This window comes from Podarcis cretensis (genome assembly GCF_951804945.1).
Source record: "Podarcis cretensis genome assembly, chromosome: 3".
NCBI lineage: Eukaryota > Metazoa > Chordata > Lepidosauria > Squamata > Lacertidae > Podarcis > Podarcis cretensis.
Window position 1 is genome coordinate 272,935 of NC_137172.1, and position 17,692 is coordinate 290,626.

Sequence of the window (17,692 nt, forward strand, 5' to 3'; positions counted from 1 at the left end):
CGCGGATCCGACGCGTGTCTCCGCGTCCCCACGCCCCTCGACCCGCCGCGGGACGAACAAAGAAGCTGCGCGCGGCGCCTCGGCCGCCAGGGGGCGCTGCAGCCCCTTTCCCAGCCAGGCGCGCGGAGGAAGTGACGTCAGCGGGAACCGCGGAGGGGGCGGGGCTCGCGCGGTTCTGCTCGTCGCAGCTGCGGCCGAAGGGGCGGCGGGACGGGAGCGCGAAGGCGAAGGCGGCACCCGGGACTGCGACGCCCGCGGCGAGCGGATGAACGAGGCGGGGAAGGCCCGCCAACGCCGCCGGGAGAGCTTCCGCGTCGCGGGACGGAAGTGACGTCAAGGGGCGTGCGGTCATCGTTGTGCGCCCGTGGCGGCCGCCATCTTGGCTGCTGGGGCCGCCGCTGCCGCTGCTTCGGCCGGAGACCGGCTTCGGCGAGCGAGAGGTGAGGCGCGGGCCGGAGTCGCCAGGGCCAAGGGCCTCGTTCCCCGCGGAAAGAGCGCTGGGCCCAGTCTCCCGCCGGAGGGTCTCCCGCTCGGGGGTCTCGCCTGCCCGGCGAGGCGGGGGGGGGGGAGCGGCCCTGGCCAGGCAGCAAGTCCAGGTCAGGGATCCCACTGGATCCCCCAGCACATCAGCTCTGGGCGCCAAAGCTGATCCTTGGGAGGGACCCGGAGGATCATCTAGTCCAGCCCCCTGCGATGCAGAATTAGGCAGCTGTCCCTTGCAGAGATCGAACCTGCAGCCTTGGCGTTTTCAGCACCAGCCTCTCCCCAGCTGAGCTATCCAGGCTGTCCAGCAGGCAGGCATTAAACTCTCCAGATTAATCTGTGTCACTTGATCGATTGCCCACTTTAAGGGGTAACAAAAACCATTCAGGTATCTCAGACGAATGAGTCAAGCCGTATCTGGTAGAATAAAATAAAAGCAGGATATGTTAAGGCTGCATGTGCCACAGCCTGTCCTATTTTGCTATCTAACATAGATGGTGGAGGGATTTCCCCTTGTCTCTTGAGCTTTGAACAGGCAGCCCGGTTTAGGGAAGCTTTTAATGTTTGATGTATCACAGTATTTAAATATTCTTTTGGAAGCCGCCCACAGTGGCTGGGGAAGCCCAGCCAGATGGGCGGGGTATAAATAATAAATCATTTACAGATAGGTAGCCGTGTTGGTCTGCCATAGTCAAAACAAAAAAATTCCTTCCAGTAGCACCTTAAAGACCAACTAAGTCAGTTCTTGGTATGAGCTTTCGTGTGCATGCACACTTCTTCAGATACACTGAAACAGAAGTCACCAGACCCTTCTATATAGTGAGAAGGTGGGGAGGGGTATCTGAAGAAGTGTGCATGCACACGAAAGCTCATACCAAGAACTGACTTAGTTGGTCTTTAAGGTGCTACTGGAAGGAATTTTTTTGTTTTTAATAAATCATTATTATTATTATTATTATTATTATTGAATCCTTCCCGGGTTTGCGACATTTATTTTTACAGTTGAGCTTCACCTGAGCCCCATGGATGCTCCAACCCCTTAGGGATGAGCTGGCTGCTGTGCCCCCTGAGGGGTCCAAGTGGTGTGAGGAGCCTCCCTGAGTGCAGAAGGTTTCCTGCTGCTGAAGCAAAAGGCCCACAGCGCCCCCTTTCTGCTCACACCCAAACCCACCCCCCTTTCTGCTCAGCCAACCCAAGAGACCAGACCGCCCATCTTTTGAAGATCTCAGGGTGGTTTACACATGGGGGAATTTCAAAGATCATTTTATGAAACCTAAGATAACTGTAATATAACGTTAGGTTTATACTAGTTATTTGGCTCACGTTACATTTCCACAGTTTTTCTAATACTGGAAAATTGCCATCTTGGTGCTGTATGATTGATTATACAGTGGTACCTCTGGATGCGAACGGGATCCGTTCCAGAGCCCTGTTCGCATCCTGAAGCGAACGCAACCCGTGAACGCTTGTCACGGTGCTTCCGCACATGCACGTGATGTCATTTTGAGCGTTTGCGCATGCGCGAGCAGCAAAACCCGGAAGTAACGCACTCTGTTACTTCTGGGTCGCCGCAGAGTGCAGCGCGAAAATGCTTAACCCGACGCTACGTCAACCCAAGGTATGACTGTAGTAGTAACCTCATGCATAAAACTCTGATGTGTGAACATGTTCTTGGCAAAAAGCAGCCCCCCAAAGTGTGTTCAAAATAAGTAGAATAATTTAACCCCAATGACATTTATGTGAGCTCCTTGGAGAAAAACATGGGATCTAAATGCAATAAAATAATTAGAAGAGCGCCGTTTCTTTCATCTGCTTATTTGATCTGAGATGACTGTCCTCCCCACAGCTTTCCTTGTTCCTTTGCCTCTCTCTTTCACAGGCAGGTCCCCGTCCAAGATGGGAGTTGCGCCTGCCTGAGTCACTGTGGTGCCTTCATGGAACCTTGCCCCACGCCAAGCTGTGCCATGGGGATAGCCAGGGAAGCCGCAGACCGAGCAGATGGATGTGCCAGCCGTATCCTTTGCATGGAGCCTTGCCGTAGAGACCCTTGCTGGGGTGGGCAGAACTATCCTGCCCCAGAAGCGCTGGCCTCGGCGGGAGCAGCGTGTCTGAGCGAGGCAAGCACAGCAGCAGCAATAGGCCCCCCTACAGAAAGCTGCCCACAGGAAGAATGGCCCAAGTCCCAGAGCCCCCCCTGCAAGAAGAGCGGCCTAGAGATCAAAGGCAAGCTGCCTTCTACACCGCTGAAGGGGCAAGCAGAGGAGACAGGCGCTCGGGAAGCCCTTGGTACGTCTCTGGGGGCCAGTGGCTGGGGTCCTGGAAACCACATGCAGAAGGAGGCTCCCCAACCCCAAGGCCTCCAGGAAGCCGCTTCTGAGTGTCATGCAGGACCGGATTAAGACCTTTAGAGGCCCTAAGCACTTAGAAGATTTTGATGCCCCCATATGTATTGAATTCAAAATATAAACAGTAATTAACCGTAAAATTTAAAAAAAAAAATTGAAATGAAACTGAGAAAATGAACTCTCAAGGGAGTGATCTGTGACCAGCTAACCTGTGACCATTTCTGTTGTGCCCACCTTCCCTTGATGCCCTAAGCAGGGCTTATTTTGCTTAATCCAGACTTTGGGGACCCTCTGGGATCTGCCTGGGAGGAGGGCCAGGGCTTGCTGAAGGAGCTGCAAAATTAGGCACAGGCCCCTTGGGCAAGCAGGTCCTCCTTACTGAATGTGCCTGGGAAATGGGGGGTGGTTGTCTGCTTCCATTCTGCCATGCAGGGAGATAATCTGGTGCAGAAGGAGGGGGGTTCAAGTGGGGGGGGATGAAGGGGCAGGTCCTGCCTTTATCTTAGGGAGGGTGATGCCTTTGGGGAGTTGTGGGAAGGAGGGAGTTGTGGCAGCATCACAGCACCTGAAATCTCTGCAGAACTGGTTCTGTAGGAAGGAGGCTGATGAGATTGTGGGGAGGTTTTGGGTAGAACCTGTAACTCTGCAGGGACTGGGAGGAGTGCTGAGGAAGACCCTGAGGTCCCAGGTGTGCTGGATGAGCAGCTGCTGGACTCCACAGTTAAGGACACAGCCACAATCATACTCTGTGGTCACTGCCAGGGTCACAGTGTGGTGCAATGGTTGGAGCATTGGACTAGATCTTGGGAGACCAGGGGTTGAATCCACGCTCAGCTGTGAAGCTCACTGGGTAACCTTGAGAGCCAGTCACTGCCCCTCGGCCTCACCTACCTCACAAGGTGGTTGTGTGAATAAAATGAGTGGAGAACCGTCCCCATGACCTTGAGCCCCTTGGAGGAAAAGCGGGGATATAAATGAAGTAAATAAATAAAATTGCAGCAATGATACACTTTTTTGCGAGAGGAGGAGCTCCCATCGGCTTGACTGGGAGGACCTTTTTTGTTAACCCTAATTACTGTGCTAATGAGGTCTTTTTTGCTAGGGTTGCCATGTGTGCAGAGAAGTTCATCCTTCTCTACCTGTGTGCTGCAGGCCTGACAAAATGACCCCTGTGGAGAAAGAGGCCATGTGCAGCCCTCCATCTATAAATAAGTCCATCCATGGCTCCATGTCCTCAGACCTGGCAGGCTTCACTTGTGGGGAGCTGAGGCTGGAAGTGGGGAAGGGGAGGCAGGAGCTGGGAGCCCTCTTCTGCCTGGCATGGCAGCGGCTGCTTACCTAACCTGGCCCTTCCTTTTCCAAGCAGATGGACTCTGCGCTTCCCCAGAGGCAGCCTTGGTTCCTGCCAAAGAGCAGCCGGCAGCTCTCCCGTCCGCCCAGAAGCGCCCGCGTGGTCGCAGGCCCCGCAAGAAGAGAGGCGCCGCCTGCAGAGGCCCTGCCTGCCAGGAGCCCCAGGGACCCCCCCAGGCCCCCGGGCCTTCGGAGAACGGCCCGCCCCTGCCTGTGAAAGTGCCGAAGAAGCGGGGGCGCAAGTCCAAGGCTGAGCTGCTCCTGAGGAAGCTGTCACAGGGACTGGAGTGTCCGGCGCCCGAAGCCCTCTGCCAACAGAAGCTGCTGGCCGGTGATGGAGGGCTGGACTGTCTGGAGACGACGCCTGGGGGGCGCCCAAAGCGGAGGGCGGCAAAAGTGTAAGCGAGAGGCGTTGACGAGCAGGGGGAGGAACTCGCTGGTAGTTCTTTGACTACTGAGCAGGAGTGGCGCTGCCTTCTTAGGCACAGGGGGAAAGGAGGCAGCGATGGCCACCAGCTTGGAAGGCTTTAAAAGGGGACTGAATGTAAAGAGAGACTGCTTGATCAGGCCTGTTGCATCCTGTACTTAAGGTGGCCAAATGCCCCAAGAATCTAGATAGACTGCCTCTGGACCCGGAGGTTCTATAAGGGCAGAAGAAAAAACTGCTGGATTAAGCCAGCGGCCGATCTAGTCCAGTATCCTGGTCTCTTTTTCCCCCCAATTTTTTAAATTGATTTTTCACAAAATTTTTAACAAATAAACCAACAAACATAAATCATAACCTTATTAAGACTAATCTTATTAACATTTTTAAGTGACTTCCTCATATCCCCCGGTTGAATTTCAGTGTATATCATTTTAACGGTTTTCCAAAACCAGTATTCTTATAAAATTAACTTAGTCACTTAACATCTTTCTTTCCAATTCAGCATTAAACATATTCATCACATTGCATATTTAAATTCTAAGCTTATCTGGTGTTTGCAAGCTTTTCCAATTAGTTTATAGATTCAGACCTTTTGTCCAACTTTTCTATGCTTGCTGTATTACGATTTAAACCATCTCTAATATCATTCAGTATTGTCATTACCGATTCCTCAAAGGGTTGATTTTTAGAGCCATGTCTTGTTTTGTCTGCACACATAATGGCTTAGGAATTTCAAGGTCTTTCCCACAGCTTGGTGTAGTGAGAGAGAAAAGCAGATTCCCTCCACAAGTCCCACAGGTGTCAGCCAGACAGCAGCCTCCCTGTTCTTTAAAAACAGGCTGAGAAGAGAGAAATCCCCCCCCCCAAGTTCCCCTTTTTTCTTTTTTATAAATATTTGTAGTCAATCCTAAAGGGAAAAGACACTTTTGGCCACTTTAAAGTATAACTAGACAGCTGCAGAATACAATGAGTTTCAAAGGTCGTTTTTCCTTTAAGGCTTCTGTCTTTGCACACCAATTCTAAGTTCCTCCAACAAAAGGGACCAACCTCCGTTTTTAAATCCCTTTTTTCCCGCTGATTTTTTTCGAATTAGTACTTTGTTTTTACTTACAGTTCCAAATTTTAAGCCATTTTTTTCAAGAAGGAATTGGCCACTCACGATCACCAGTCTCGGAGCTTCGCACTTTGAAGGAAGCAATCGTTTCCGCTGTGCCGCGTCTCCAACCCCACTCGCTCTCGGGGCTCTTACAAGCTTACCGAGGAATGGGGGAGTCACGAAAAGGCATCCGTTGGATCTCCAGGTCCTCAGAACGCCCAATCTGAGGGGTTTTTTTGGGGAAACACAATGCTCTCGTGGTGTCCCCCTACTTTAAAGCGCTGTGGCTCTTTCAGCCGAAAGACTGCCATTACTGAGTGACCAACCGGAAGGCAGTCCAGCATCCTGTTCTCCCAGTGGCCGACCAGATGCAAACAGGAGTTGAGCACAAGAGCCCCAGTCTCCTCTTCTGCAGTTTCCAGCCCCTGGACTTCAGAGGCAGAGCTGAGCCACCGTGACTAGTAGCCATTGCTAACCATGCATGGAATCATGGATTCATTCTCCTCTGTAAATGGGTTTAATCCTCTTTTAAAGCCATCCCAGTTGGGGGAGGAGAAGGCCGTGAGCGGCTACTAGCTACCATGGCTGTGTTCCGCCTCCCCTTTCGGAAGCAGCAGCGTCTGAATCCCAGATTCTGGGAGTCACAGGTAGGCAGGGGGCTCCCCTGCTCCAGTCATGCTGGTGGGCTTATCTGTGGAGCATCAGGTTGGCCCCCCTGAGAACAGGATCCTAGATTAAAGGAACCTTTAGGCTGATCCAGGCACCTCTCCTTCTGAGCAGGTCAGGACGTCCTAAGAGGTTTTCAGGAAGTGGGAAACAGGACTCCACAGGGGCCTCAGCCGGATGGAGGCAGAACACGCTTGCCCCCCCCACCTGTGACCTCATGGAGTTGGGGCCAAGTGGGGCCTGTTTTCTGCTGGGCTTTCAGTGGAAGCTGTCCTCCAGTTGTTTGTGTTTTGAATCAAGTTCCTAAAGCAAAAACCAACTGGGAAAAGATTAAAGAAATCCTAGTCAACAAATTGACTGACTCTGCAGATATCTGCATGCAAGGCAAAGTTCTGCAGAAAGATGCAGAGAGAGGAGGGAGCTGGTGTTGGTGCTGGCACTCTGCAGAGTCTGTGTCACAATGACTGGACAAAGACACTTAAGAATATAAGAACGTGGGAAGAGCCCCGGTGGATCAGGCCAGTGGCCTTCCTGGCCCAGCATCCCCTTCTGACAGTGGCCAAGCAGATGCCCATTATGGGATGCAAGCAAGCAGGACCCCAGTGCAAGGTGGCTGCAGTTTCAGGCAGCTGGGAGTCAGAAGCATTGCTGCCTCTGACGGGGGGGGGGGGCGGGGCGGGGCGCAGAGCACAGCCATCCGGGCTAGGAGCCACTTATTCTCCGTGAATTTGTCTAATCCTCTTTTAAAACCATCCAAGTCGCTAGTCCTCACTGCCTCTCATGGGAGCTTCCAGAATTTGTGTGGAACTTGCAGCTGCAGGACTTCTGCAAGCAGCCCTTTGGCCCAGAGGACGGGGAGAGGCTGGACCCAGGCGGGCTGTGTTTTGGCGCCTGCCGCAGCCCCCCCGTCCCCCCCCTTCTTCAGTTCTGGCTCTTGCCCTGAAGATCTGGGGGGTCTTGTGACCATTTGTCCCTGCTCCCTCCCCTTCGGCCCGCAGAGCCCTTCTGTACCTGCAGGAGCTGGCCGAAGAGTTGACCTCTGTGTACCAGCCGCCCGCTTGCAGCGAGCCCTTGGAGAACGCCCCGCGGCCGGAGGAGCCCAGCCGGAAGCGGCGAGGCCGGAAGCCCCAGAGCCAGAAACGGGAGAGCGAGGAGGATGCGGATTTCAACCCCTCGGAGGAAGGGCTCTTGCAGGAGGAGGAGGAAGAGGAGGAGGAAGAGGACAGCGACCTGCGGCTCAGCGAGGTCTCCGACTCTGACCTGGAGCCCGGCCTGCGTGGAGCAGCGGTGACTATCTTGGTGCTCTGCTCAGAGGCCTCTGTGAATGAAGAGCAAGCCCAGCCCTTCTCTGGGGCTGTCGGCTTGGGAGGGTGGGCTCCGTGGGCCTCTGTCTCTGACCCCCGCCTCCTTCTCCCCAGAGGCCCAAGAGCCACTGCCGAGGGTTTGCGTCCAACGGCTTACACAACTCCATCATGGCCCCCATCTGGAAGGCGCTCTCCGTCACCCACCGCGTGTAAGTCTGGGGCTGGCTGCCCCACTTTGCCTTGCTGGTGGGGGAACTGAAGCACAGGAATGGGGAGGGGGGAGGAAAGGGGAGGGTCCCTGCCTTGCAGTTGTGCTGCTGCTGCTGCTGCTGCTGCTGCTGCTGCTGCTGCCGCCGCCGGGACAGAGCTAAACATTCAGGCTGGTGCGGGTTCCAGGGACTCCAGCTGGGGCCTCGGAGAGCGAGGACTGTTGTGTCCCAAAAGCAAGGAAGGATTGTACTCTGATTAATAAAATACACATGAGGCTTGACCAGCAAGACCATGGGAGGGGTGCGCATAATAATAATTCCTCTCTACCCCTCGGCCCAGGTCGTTTTATTCACAAAAGAACTTTTTACATAGTGTCCATAAGAACCAATCAGATTTCCTCTGAGCATTTCAAAAACCCCACGTGGGGACAAAGTTAAAGTTAAAACTACGAAGAGCTAATTTGAGCATCCATACATTCTGGAGTAAATAAAAGAGGACTAGAGGAATGCATTCAGCAACCCCAGAGGTCTAAACAAGCAGTAAACACGAGGGAAAGGATGGCAAGGAAAGATAGGTATCTCTATCGCCTCCTGTGTGAAACTCTATTTCCTGGCCCTAAGATTAACAAAACCAATGAAAAGTACATCAAAGAAGTTACCTACTATCTTTATGGCCCAGGATGGCTGGTGAAGCAACTGGCCTGTGTTTAGAATGCTTGTATGTGCCTCTCAGGCAGAGAAATTGAACAGAGACGCAGAGGTGTGGGTTGATCAGAAATGATATCAACATGGCTCAAACCCAGTCAACGCCGTGCTTTCATTGCTGACACAAATGGCTTGCTCCATATTTTTTATAATTCCTTGTAACAATCCCACCTGATCACTACAGAGGACTGCCTGGGTTTGTTCCTGCTGAGGTTGCAGGGATGCCCTGGTGATGCTGTCACCCTCTGGGCTGGTCCCGTTCCCTGCTGCAGTTCTCTCTGACACCAGGTGGCTGTGTTTGATTGCAGGCGTGAGCAGCTCTACTCCCACTGGGAGTTTCCAGAGTGGGTGCCCTCTGCCCGGAAGTGGGTCTTCCTCTCGGAGAGGTGAGTGGCCTCCTGACAAAGAGGGGGGGGGCAGTTGCCAGTAACTCTGAAGAACATCTGGACCCAGGTTGGCGGTTGCAATAATGGGGGGAGGGAGTGCATGCTGGGGAGAGAGCAGGGAGAGGGTGCCCTGCGTGCCATGCCCTCTGGGCCCTTTGCCTCTGCCACCACCAGCAGGAGGAGCCCCAAATCTCCACCAGGAAAGAGGGTATTTGCATGTGCAGCCCAGCCTCTTTTGAGAGCCCAAAGGGGTCAGAGTGTGTGTGTGTGTGTGTGTGTGTGTGTGTGTGTCAAGGAGATCCTTGGAGTGAGTTTCCCCTCTTTCCTCCTTCCTCTTCCAAAGCGAAGCTGAGGAATACCTCCCCAGGGAGACCAAGTCCCCGCTCTTCTGCATCAAGCGCGAAGGCCTCCACGAAGAAAGCAGCGTCCTCTACCGGATCAACAGGTGCTGGTCACTTTATGTAAACGTCTCTCCCCCCTTTCAGCCGAGAGTCCATCTTGCAGTACTTGGAAGAGCCCAGGAACCGCCTGTGGGATCGGGCCAAGGCCCCAGGAGTCCAGCTCCCTGTTCTCAGTAGCCTGTGGGAAACAGCCAGCAGGTTCTGAGCACAAGAGCAAATCACCCGTCCTGGGGCTTCCAGAGCCTGACTCTGGAGGCAGAGAAGTAGCCACTGAGAGCCGTCTCCTCCTCCGTGAACTTGCCTAATCCTCTGGGTGGCCAGCCCTGCCCTCCTTCAGGACGGAGTTTCATCTGCCCTGTTTGAAGGGAGACTCCCGGCCTGTGAGCCCCTTGGCAAGACCCCCCTCCTCTTTCCCCTCTGGCAGGTTCAACGCCTTGCAGCCCCACGAGGAGTGCCTGGACGTCACCTTCTTTGTGGGGGGTCCCATCTGGGCCATGGAGTGGTGCCCCACCCCAGAAGGTGCCCTGGCCTCCCAGTACGCAGCCATCTACTGCAATCCCGGCATGGACGACTGGCACAGCGTGGCAGGGACCCACACGGGGCCAGCGCTGCTCCAGCTCTGGGAGCTGGGGCCCCTCCAGCAGGAGGCAGGGTGAGTGGGGAGCTCCCAGGCCCCCTGCAGGAGCGCTCCTTGGCCCTGCCTTCCCCTGGCTTCAGCCCCAGGGCAGCCTGGGGGCCACCCAGTGGAGCTCAGCAGGGACCTCTGGGCAAGGCGGGAGGGCAGGCGAGGAGGGGCTTTCTCTGCCGCCGGACCAGAGAGGCTGGCACCTGTGAGCTGGGCCTCTCTGGGCCCCTGGCATGAAAGAGGCCACAAGTGGGGGGGGGGGGAGAGGAGCTGCCACAAGGAAGACAGGGCCAATGTGTTTGCTGCTGCTCTGGAGGGGATTCAAGTTCCAAGGAAGGAGATTCCGAGGAAACCTCAGGAAGGCCTTCCTGCCAGTCTGAGCTGTTCAGCAGTGGACTGGGCTCCCTCTCTTGCTCAGCAGAGGTTGGATGGCCGCCTGCCAGAGATGCTTTAGCGGTCCCTCCTTCGCTGCAGGGGGTTGGGCCAGATGACCCCTGGGGTCCCTTCTGTGATCCCTCTCCAAGATGTGGCCACGCTGCTGTGCTGGGGTCTGAATGGCCAGGCTGCACCTGTGCTATGACCGCCTCCCCCCGCCTTCTCTCCCCTTCCCAGGTCAGCCACCAAGCCAGGACTGGCCTATGGCATTGCCACCGACCACGGCTGCATCTGGGATATGAAGTTCTGCCCCAGCGGTGCCTGGGAGCCCCCTGCCACCCACCACAAGGTACACCCGCTTCCCAGTGCACTTGAGAGAGAGCACAGAGGCTGCCGGGGGGGGGGGGGGCGGAGGCTGGCAGAGCCAGTCGCTTGCTGGGCCCCACAGCGTGGCGTTTCCCAGCTCTCTCTCCTGTCCCCAACAGTCGCCCTCCCAGATGAGCCGCCTGGGGCTGCTGGCCGTGGCCTTCTCTGATGGCAAGGTGCTGCTGTACAGCCTGCCTCACGCAGAGGACCTGCGTGGCTCCCGGAGAGCCCAGGTAACAGGTAGGAAGAGCCGTGAAGGGACCCCTCCTCCCCTGGGTCACGGGGAGGGCTGGGCCCAGGGCTGGGCCAGTGTGGTTCCCTTGGGGGGTGGAAAGGAGCATCTATTTCTCTTTCTTTCTCTCTCTCTCTCTTTCTCTGCCTCGCCTGGTGTTTTGCCAGCTCAGGGCTGTTTTATGGGGTGGCGGAAGATAGTCTCTCACCCAAAACGTTCTGGCAGAGGCAGCTGGCCCCTCCCTGGTGGGGCTGGGGGGGGGGCGAGCAGCGGCCTGAGTGCTCAGCCAGCCGTATCAGCTAATGAGCCTTGTAATGATATCTGTCTGCAGGAGTGATGGATGAGGCTGCAGGCGGACGGCCTTGGGGGTGCTCAGCCCTGCCTCCTCGAGGGGATAAAGGAGGCTGAGTCCCACCTCCCTCTCCAGACACACCCTCCATGAGACTCCACTGCTCAGGCCTCTGCCTGGCAGTGCCTTGCAGGGCATCTCTGGCTGACAGCTGGCTCCCTGACGGAGGTGCAGCCAGCCAGCCTTGGCGAAGGCGGCTGTTGCCCCAGCCCCAGAGCCCTCTCCCCCCCGGCCTGCGTCTCGGAGATCCCTCTGACACGCAGGCAATCCTCCTGAAGCAACTGCTCCGCTGCCACCCTAAAAGCTATGGGGCAGTTTCTCTGCAGGTGCCTTTTAAAAAAGGTCTCTTTTGCAAGGCAGGGGCTACAGCCAGCCTGAGTCGCGGAATGAGGGTGCTGCCTGCAGATGGGTCTAGAGCACCGTTTGTTCCTGCTGTGGGGGGGGGGGCGCTTTGGCTTGAGCAGCCTGAGAATCCTAACCTTGCTTGCGTCCGGTAGGAGGGGGCAGCCTGGCTTGGCTGAGGTGGGGGGGGTGCTTTCTCTCACCCCACAGAGGCTGCTCCCGGCCTCACAGCATCTCTCCTTCCTCCTCCTAGGTGGGTCCTCCCCCCGGCACACCATCTGCAAGGTACGTCCTGCCAGCCCCACGGAGGATCTTTTGGAGCCGCATCCTGAGCCCTCCAAGCTGCCCATCTTCTGAGGGGCAGGGACAAAGGGGGGCTCCCTGAGCTTGCTCATTGGTCCAGCTGCAGCTCTGGAAAGGCTGAAGCCCCCTTTGCATGGGGGTCGGGGGGTCAGTCCTGGAATCTTGAGCGTGCCAAGGTGGCCCCCGACCCCTGAGTTTCTGTGGGGCTCCTTCTCTGGCCTGCCCCCCCAACTGCTCCTCCTCCTCCATCCCTGCAGGTCCAGTGCGTGGCCTCCCTGCAGGTGGGGGCCATCCAGGCCGGGAGCCCCTCCCAATGCGGACAGTGCCTCAGCTTGGCCTGGATGCCAGCGAAGCCTCACCAACGCCTGGCAGCTGGATTCTATGATGGTGAGAGGAGAAAGCTCTGCAGCTGAAACTCCCAAGTACCAAGGAGGCTCTGAGGGGGGATGTGTGTCCCCCCCCCCCGGCACAGGCTCCCAATCCCAGCCTCCTCTTCGGAAGGTGATGCACCCTCTGCCTCCTCTGGCAGTTGGATGGCTGCCTGTCAGGGATGCTGGAGTCCTGATTCTTGCTTTGAGGCCTACTCTTCTCTGCTTGTCCCCTCCCCTTCTTCCAGGCACAGTGGCCCTCTGGAACCTGGCCAGCTGCTCCCTGCTGCAGCGAGTACGTCAGCCCGACGGCTCCCTCAAGCTCTACCCCTTCCACTGCTTCCTGGCCCACGACCACGCTGTGCGCAACATCCAGTGGTGCAAAGCCAACAGGTGGGGGCCGGGCTTAGCGGGGGGGGACTTTCTCCAGCCTCCTTCCCCTGGCTGCCTTGGGGGAGACCCCCAAAGGGACCAAGCCCAGAGTGGGTCAACCATGCCAGTGGTTGGGCCTAGCCAGGACCTCCATCGCTGAGCTGCCTCCCCCTTGCTTGCTCCAGCAACTTCATGGTGACGGCCGGGAACGACCGCAAGATCAAGTACTGGGACCTGCGGCGGCTGTACGAGCCGCTCCAGAGCATCAAGCGCTTTCTGAGCACGGAGATCGCCTGGCTGCTGCCCTACAGCGGCATCACGGTGGCCCAGGACAACTGCTATGCCTCGTGAGTTGGGGGGCGGAAAGGGGAGGGCTGTTGGCCAGGACGGCTTCCCGAATCCTCAAGATTGGAGAGGGCTGTGGCAGCTCAAATCCAGAGAATCTTCTTGGCCGCTGTGCTTTTCTGTGCGGGGCAGAGGCTGCCCTCGCTCTGAAGACCTGCTCCCCCAGGAGAACCCAACCCCAGCAGGCGTCAGGCTGGCAGTGGGGAGGGGGCAGGAATTAAGAAGAGCTTTCTGACAAGGAGGCCTGTTTGGCAGGGAATGGTCTGCTTCCCGGCCACTGCTCCTGCTCGCGGGCGCTGCCTCGCTCTTCACCCGCCCCCCCTCTTGCATTGCAGGTATGGCCTGTGTGGGATCCACTACCTGGACGCCGGCTACCTGGGCTTCCGGGCCTACTTTGTGGCCCCTCGTAAGGGCACCGTGTGGGTAAGCGGAGTCTCTGCCTCGTGCGTTGGAGAGCAACAATGGGGCAGCCTCGGGGCGCTGGGGGCCCTCTTATTTCTGGGGAGGGGGGAATGAAGAAGGGGGTGGGCCCAGGTGACGTCCCTCCCTCCCTCCCTCTTCCAGAGCATCTCTGGATCCGACTGGCTCAACACAGTGGCTGCCGGAGACGTCACAGGGGAGCTGGTGGTGGCCATGATGCCTGACCTGTCCGTCAACCCGCACAACGTCAAGCGTCCGTCGGAGCGCCGATTTGTAGGTGTCGCTGCCGCTGAGCGGGAGGGAGGGAGGGAGGGGGGTCCGCAAGGGACTCATAAGCTTAGCCTTCGGTCCGGCAGGGGAGAAAGCAAGGCCTGCCCCACCCACCCATCCTCTAGATCTGGGGTGGAGGTCCCTGGGCCACCCTCCTCTCACCCAGGGGATGAAGGAAGCTGCAGCCTCAGGGATGTAGCCACAGAATAGTCCAGGCTGCATCCAGTGGGTGGTAGCAGCTGCCTTGGCTGGAGTCCCTCTGGGCAGGTGGGTGCTTTCAGCCCCAATGCCCCCCTCTTTAGGGTCTCCCTCTTGAAGGCAGTGGTGGGCTTCTGTGCCCTCTGAGAGAAGGGCTGAGGTCCAAAGGAGCTCCAAGCCTTCATGACGTCCCTTTCCCCTCAGACGAGTTTGGGGGCAGGGCTCCTCAGTTGGTAGATGAGGAGACTCTCAGTCTTGGCCGTGGGTCCAAGCCCCACATTGAGCAAAAGCTTCTAGCATTGCAGAGAGCTAGGCTAGACGGCCCTTGAGGTCCCTTCCAATGATGATTTCATGAAGCACTTTGAGTTGGAACCAAAAAGGTCTCCTTCCCCTCCAGACAGCAAAGTGGTCATCTTTCTCCTTCAGCCTCTTCAGGGCCTAGGAAAGTGCCAGGAAAGGGGGCTCCTTTGGGGTGGGGGGCAGATTCTGGAGCCTGGCAGTGCCCCATGCCCTCTCCTCCTCCTCCTCATCTTCCGCAGCCCGTCTACAAGGCCAGCCTGCTCCCCTGCGGCCTCCACAACCAGGAAGCGTCGACAGGAGCCCCCGGCAGAAGGCTCATGGCCCCCGTGGAGGGCAGGACGTACCAGGAGTCCGTGGCCCAGAACTACATCCTCTTCCGAGACACGGACCTGGTGAGGCCTTGGAGGAAACGGGGGCAAGGAAGGGGGAGGCAGGGGGCTGCTTGAACCCCTCATGTCTTCCTGGAGGGGCAACCTGGGTGTGCTGGGGGGTCGCTGGGTGTCCCCTCCCCCTGCCCCCCCCCAAGTGTCCAGAATTCCTATCACTGATCCCCAGTGCGCTGCCGTTCAGTGGTCTGTTCCTGGCTGATAAGGCTCCTTCCCAAGCCCATCAATTGCCGCCTGTCAGCAGGAGGCCCCCATGGGATGTAGCTGCAGCCCCCCCCCTTGGCCTGGCCCCACCAACTCTCTCAGCCCCCCCTTCCCTCTCCAGAGGAGCTTCAAGAACATCTTCAGGCGGAAAGGGAGAAAGAAGCCCCTCCCGGCAGAAGAGGAGAAGGAGGGGGACGGACTGGGGCGCCTGCAGCTGGAGGCCGTGCACAAGGTGAGCGGGGGGCGGGCTCTACCCCTGTGAACTTCAGAGTGGATTACAGCGGTACCTCAGGTTACAGACGCTTCAGGTTACAGACGCTTCAGATTACAGACTCTGCTAACCCAGAAATAGTACCTCGAGTTAAGAACTTTGCTTCAGGATAAGAACAGAAATCATGCTCCGGCGGCGTGGCGGCAGCAGGAGGCGGCATTAGCTAAAGTGGTGCTTCAGGTTAAGAACAGTTTCAGGTTAAGAACGGACCTCCGGAATGAATTAAGTACATAACCCGAGGTACCACTGTAGTGGGATCAGGCCGTTGGGCGCCCTGTGAATCCAGCTTCCTCGTCTCACCGTGCCCCCAAGGGAAACCCGCAAGCAGAATCTGGCACAAGAGCAACTCTGGCTTCTTCCCAACAACGGACATTTGGAAGTGTCATGCACTGTCTCTGGCTTGCGGGGTCCCCTAGCAGCATCAGAAGAACCGGCCACCAGGGGGGGGGGGCAGCTAGCACAGTATCCTGTCCTCCCAGTGCCCAGCCCAAGGCCTGGGGGAATCACAAAGGCAGGGTTCAGGCAAAAGAGTGCACTCCTGTCTTGGGGGTTCCAGCCACGGGGATTGGGGAGTCTTGCTGCCTCCAGCCCTAGAGGCAGAGCAGAGCCATCCTGGCCAGGAGCCCCCCAGAGCCCCCTCCTCCATGAATGGCGGCCGTTGCTGCCTCCTGTGGCAGGGAGTTCCGCAGTTTAACTGCGCTGTGTGAAGAAGTTCTTTCTTTTATCTGTTTTGTATTCTCCAACCTTCTTCTTCATGGGGAAACCCAGCCAGGTGGGCCTGGTGTAAATAATAATAAAATTATTGTGATGGCGCACCTGCAAGTTCTCGCGTGGGGGGAGAGAGAGGAGAGTTTTCCCTCGGCCGCTTTCCTCAGTCCTCCCAGAGCTCATAGCCTGGCCGCTCAGGCTCTTGGTCTCTCAGCCCCCTGGATCAGCCAGGGAGGAGTCTCTCCCTCATGAAGGGGGGGCAGGGTCCGTCCCCCCTCACGCCTCCCCGCCTGACGCCCTTCCTCTCCCGCAGGTGCGCTTCAGCCCCAACCTGGCCTGCCACACCTGGCTGCTGTCGGGGGGCCAGTCCGGCCTGGTACGTCTGCACTGCCTCCAGGCCCTGGCCTCCCCCCCCAGCCGCAAGCTCCTCCGCCAGTGCCAGGCCCAGTTCAGCGCCATGTTCGACACGGAGGAGCAGGCGGACAGCCCTGCAGCAGAGCCCCCGGGGGCACATCCCGCCGTCAGCTGAGCAACCCCCCCCCCAGCACCGGCAGAAATCGAGGTGGAGGAGGAGGAGGAGGCGGGGATCTCGTTCGAGGCGCCCAGAGCCAAGAGGGCATCTTGCGGGGCACTGACGGACTGGCTGGATCCTGGCTGCATTGTGAGGACGGACACGGCTACAGAGGAGCCCAAGAAGGGGCCAGACCCCCAGGGGGCTTGTGGGTGTCTCCTTTCCCCTTGAGTGGGGCTGGGAGCGAGAAGCAGCCCCTGCCCCCAAACTGGACATCTCTCCATGACTGTGTGCTTTTGCCTCTGGGGTGGGTGAGGGGTCTCTCCCAGCCTGCCCTATGTGTGACCCACAGCTCCAGGGCAGGGAGGGTGTTTCTGCCTCCCTTTGGCTGGCCCAGTGGAACAACGCTTTGCCCCCCCCCCCCAACATGGGCCGGCTGGGGTTGGCTTGGCACGTGGGGCCCAGGACCAGCTCCCTGCTAGATGCATTTTGGGCATTTTGCTCCCGCCAGCCTCTTGGGGGGGGGCACAGCAGCCTTGCTCACATTGAGCTCATTCCTTGTCTTTAACTGTTGTTCTTATTAAAGTGACTTGTTTTGTTTCAAAGGCCGGCTCTTTCTTCTGAGGACCCCCCCTCTCCAAATCCCACAGCAGCTGCTGCTTCTCCTGCCAGGAATCTGACTTGGCATCTGCGCTGGTCAGTGCCGAGCTGGGGGAGAAGGTGGCGAACCCCCCTCCATTTTTAGACAAGGGGTTCTCAGGGGTTCCTGAGCTGGCATTCCTGCGTTGCAGGGGGCTGGACTAGAGGACCCTTGGGGATCCCTTCCACCTGGATGTAGGGGGCACAGACACAGCTCCCCACCCCACCCCCTTCCTCCTCTGCCCCAAGGACTGGCAGGCAGACTGGCAGGTTGGGCTGAGGCAGCGGACTTTATTGGAATCTCTGGGCACTCAGTTAAGACAACACTTGGACACTCGACACGGTCGAAACACACACACACAAACGTGAACTCCACAAGGTCACAGGCACAAGGACATGTGAGTGTGGGGAGGGCGGGGCTGGCCCCCTCCATGGGCGAGATCTCCCAGCAGCAGCACTTCCTAGTTGTTGCTCGGCTGGGGGGCTGGCCTCTCCATGTGGGCTCCTCGCCCAAAGCGTCTGGCAGGCAGTGGAGGCATTCCTGATCAGGAGGGCTGGGGAACTGGTTTCTGCCCCCCAGGGCTCTCCCCTCCATGGCTTGGTCCCCACTGGTGAGCAAGGAGTTTGCTTCCCTGCCATGGCATCCTTTTTGACCTCCTGGCAGAACCACTTTGCTTTCGGCCTGGCCAAGCGGGGGAAGGATCTGCCCTCGTCTGTCATGGCTGCTTCAGTTGGG

At 57.7% G+C, this 17,692-nt stretch overlaps 1 protein-coding gene across 3 annotated transcripts; it reads left to right on the forward strand.

The window, feature by feature from the left end:
* Positions 1–271: 271 nt before the first annotated feature.
* GTF3C2 (general transcription factor IIIC subunit 2) lies at positions 272–16,922 on the forward strand. 3 transcript variants are annotated; one of them, XM_079971780.1, is made up of 19 exons: positions 272–440; positions 2,367–2,769; positions 4,192–4,576; positions 7,366–7,654; positions 7,786–7,880; positions 8,894–8,971; positions 9,315–9,416; positions 9,797–10,024; positions 10,610–10,721; positions 10,858–10,978; positions 11,915–11,946; positions 12,222–12,351; positions 12,581–12,725; positions 12,890–13,051; positions 13,385–13,472; positions 13,614–13,742; positions 14,477–14,629; positions 14,949–15,059; positions 16,120–16,922. In XM_079971780.1, exons 2-19 carry the CDS (start codon positions 2,418–2,420, stop codon positions 16,333–16,335), a joined length of 2,928 nt encoding a protein of 975 aa, XP_079827906.1. In that variant the 5' UTR covers positions 272–440; positions 2,367–2,417; the 3' UTR covers positions 16,336–16,922. The 3 variants fall into 3 exon arrangements, with proteins under 3 accessions (XP_079827906.1, XP_079827905.1, XP_079827907.1); XM_079971779.1 differs by having other exon boundaries at positions 273–440; positions 2,363–2,769; XM_079971781.1 differs by having other exon boundaries at positions 274–440; positions 2,363–2,769; positions 4,195–4,576.
* The last annotated feature ends 770 nt before the right edge of the window (positions 16,923–17,692 follow it).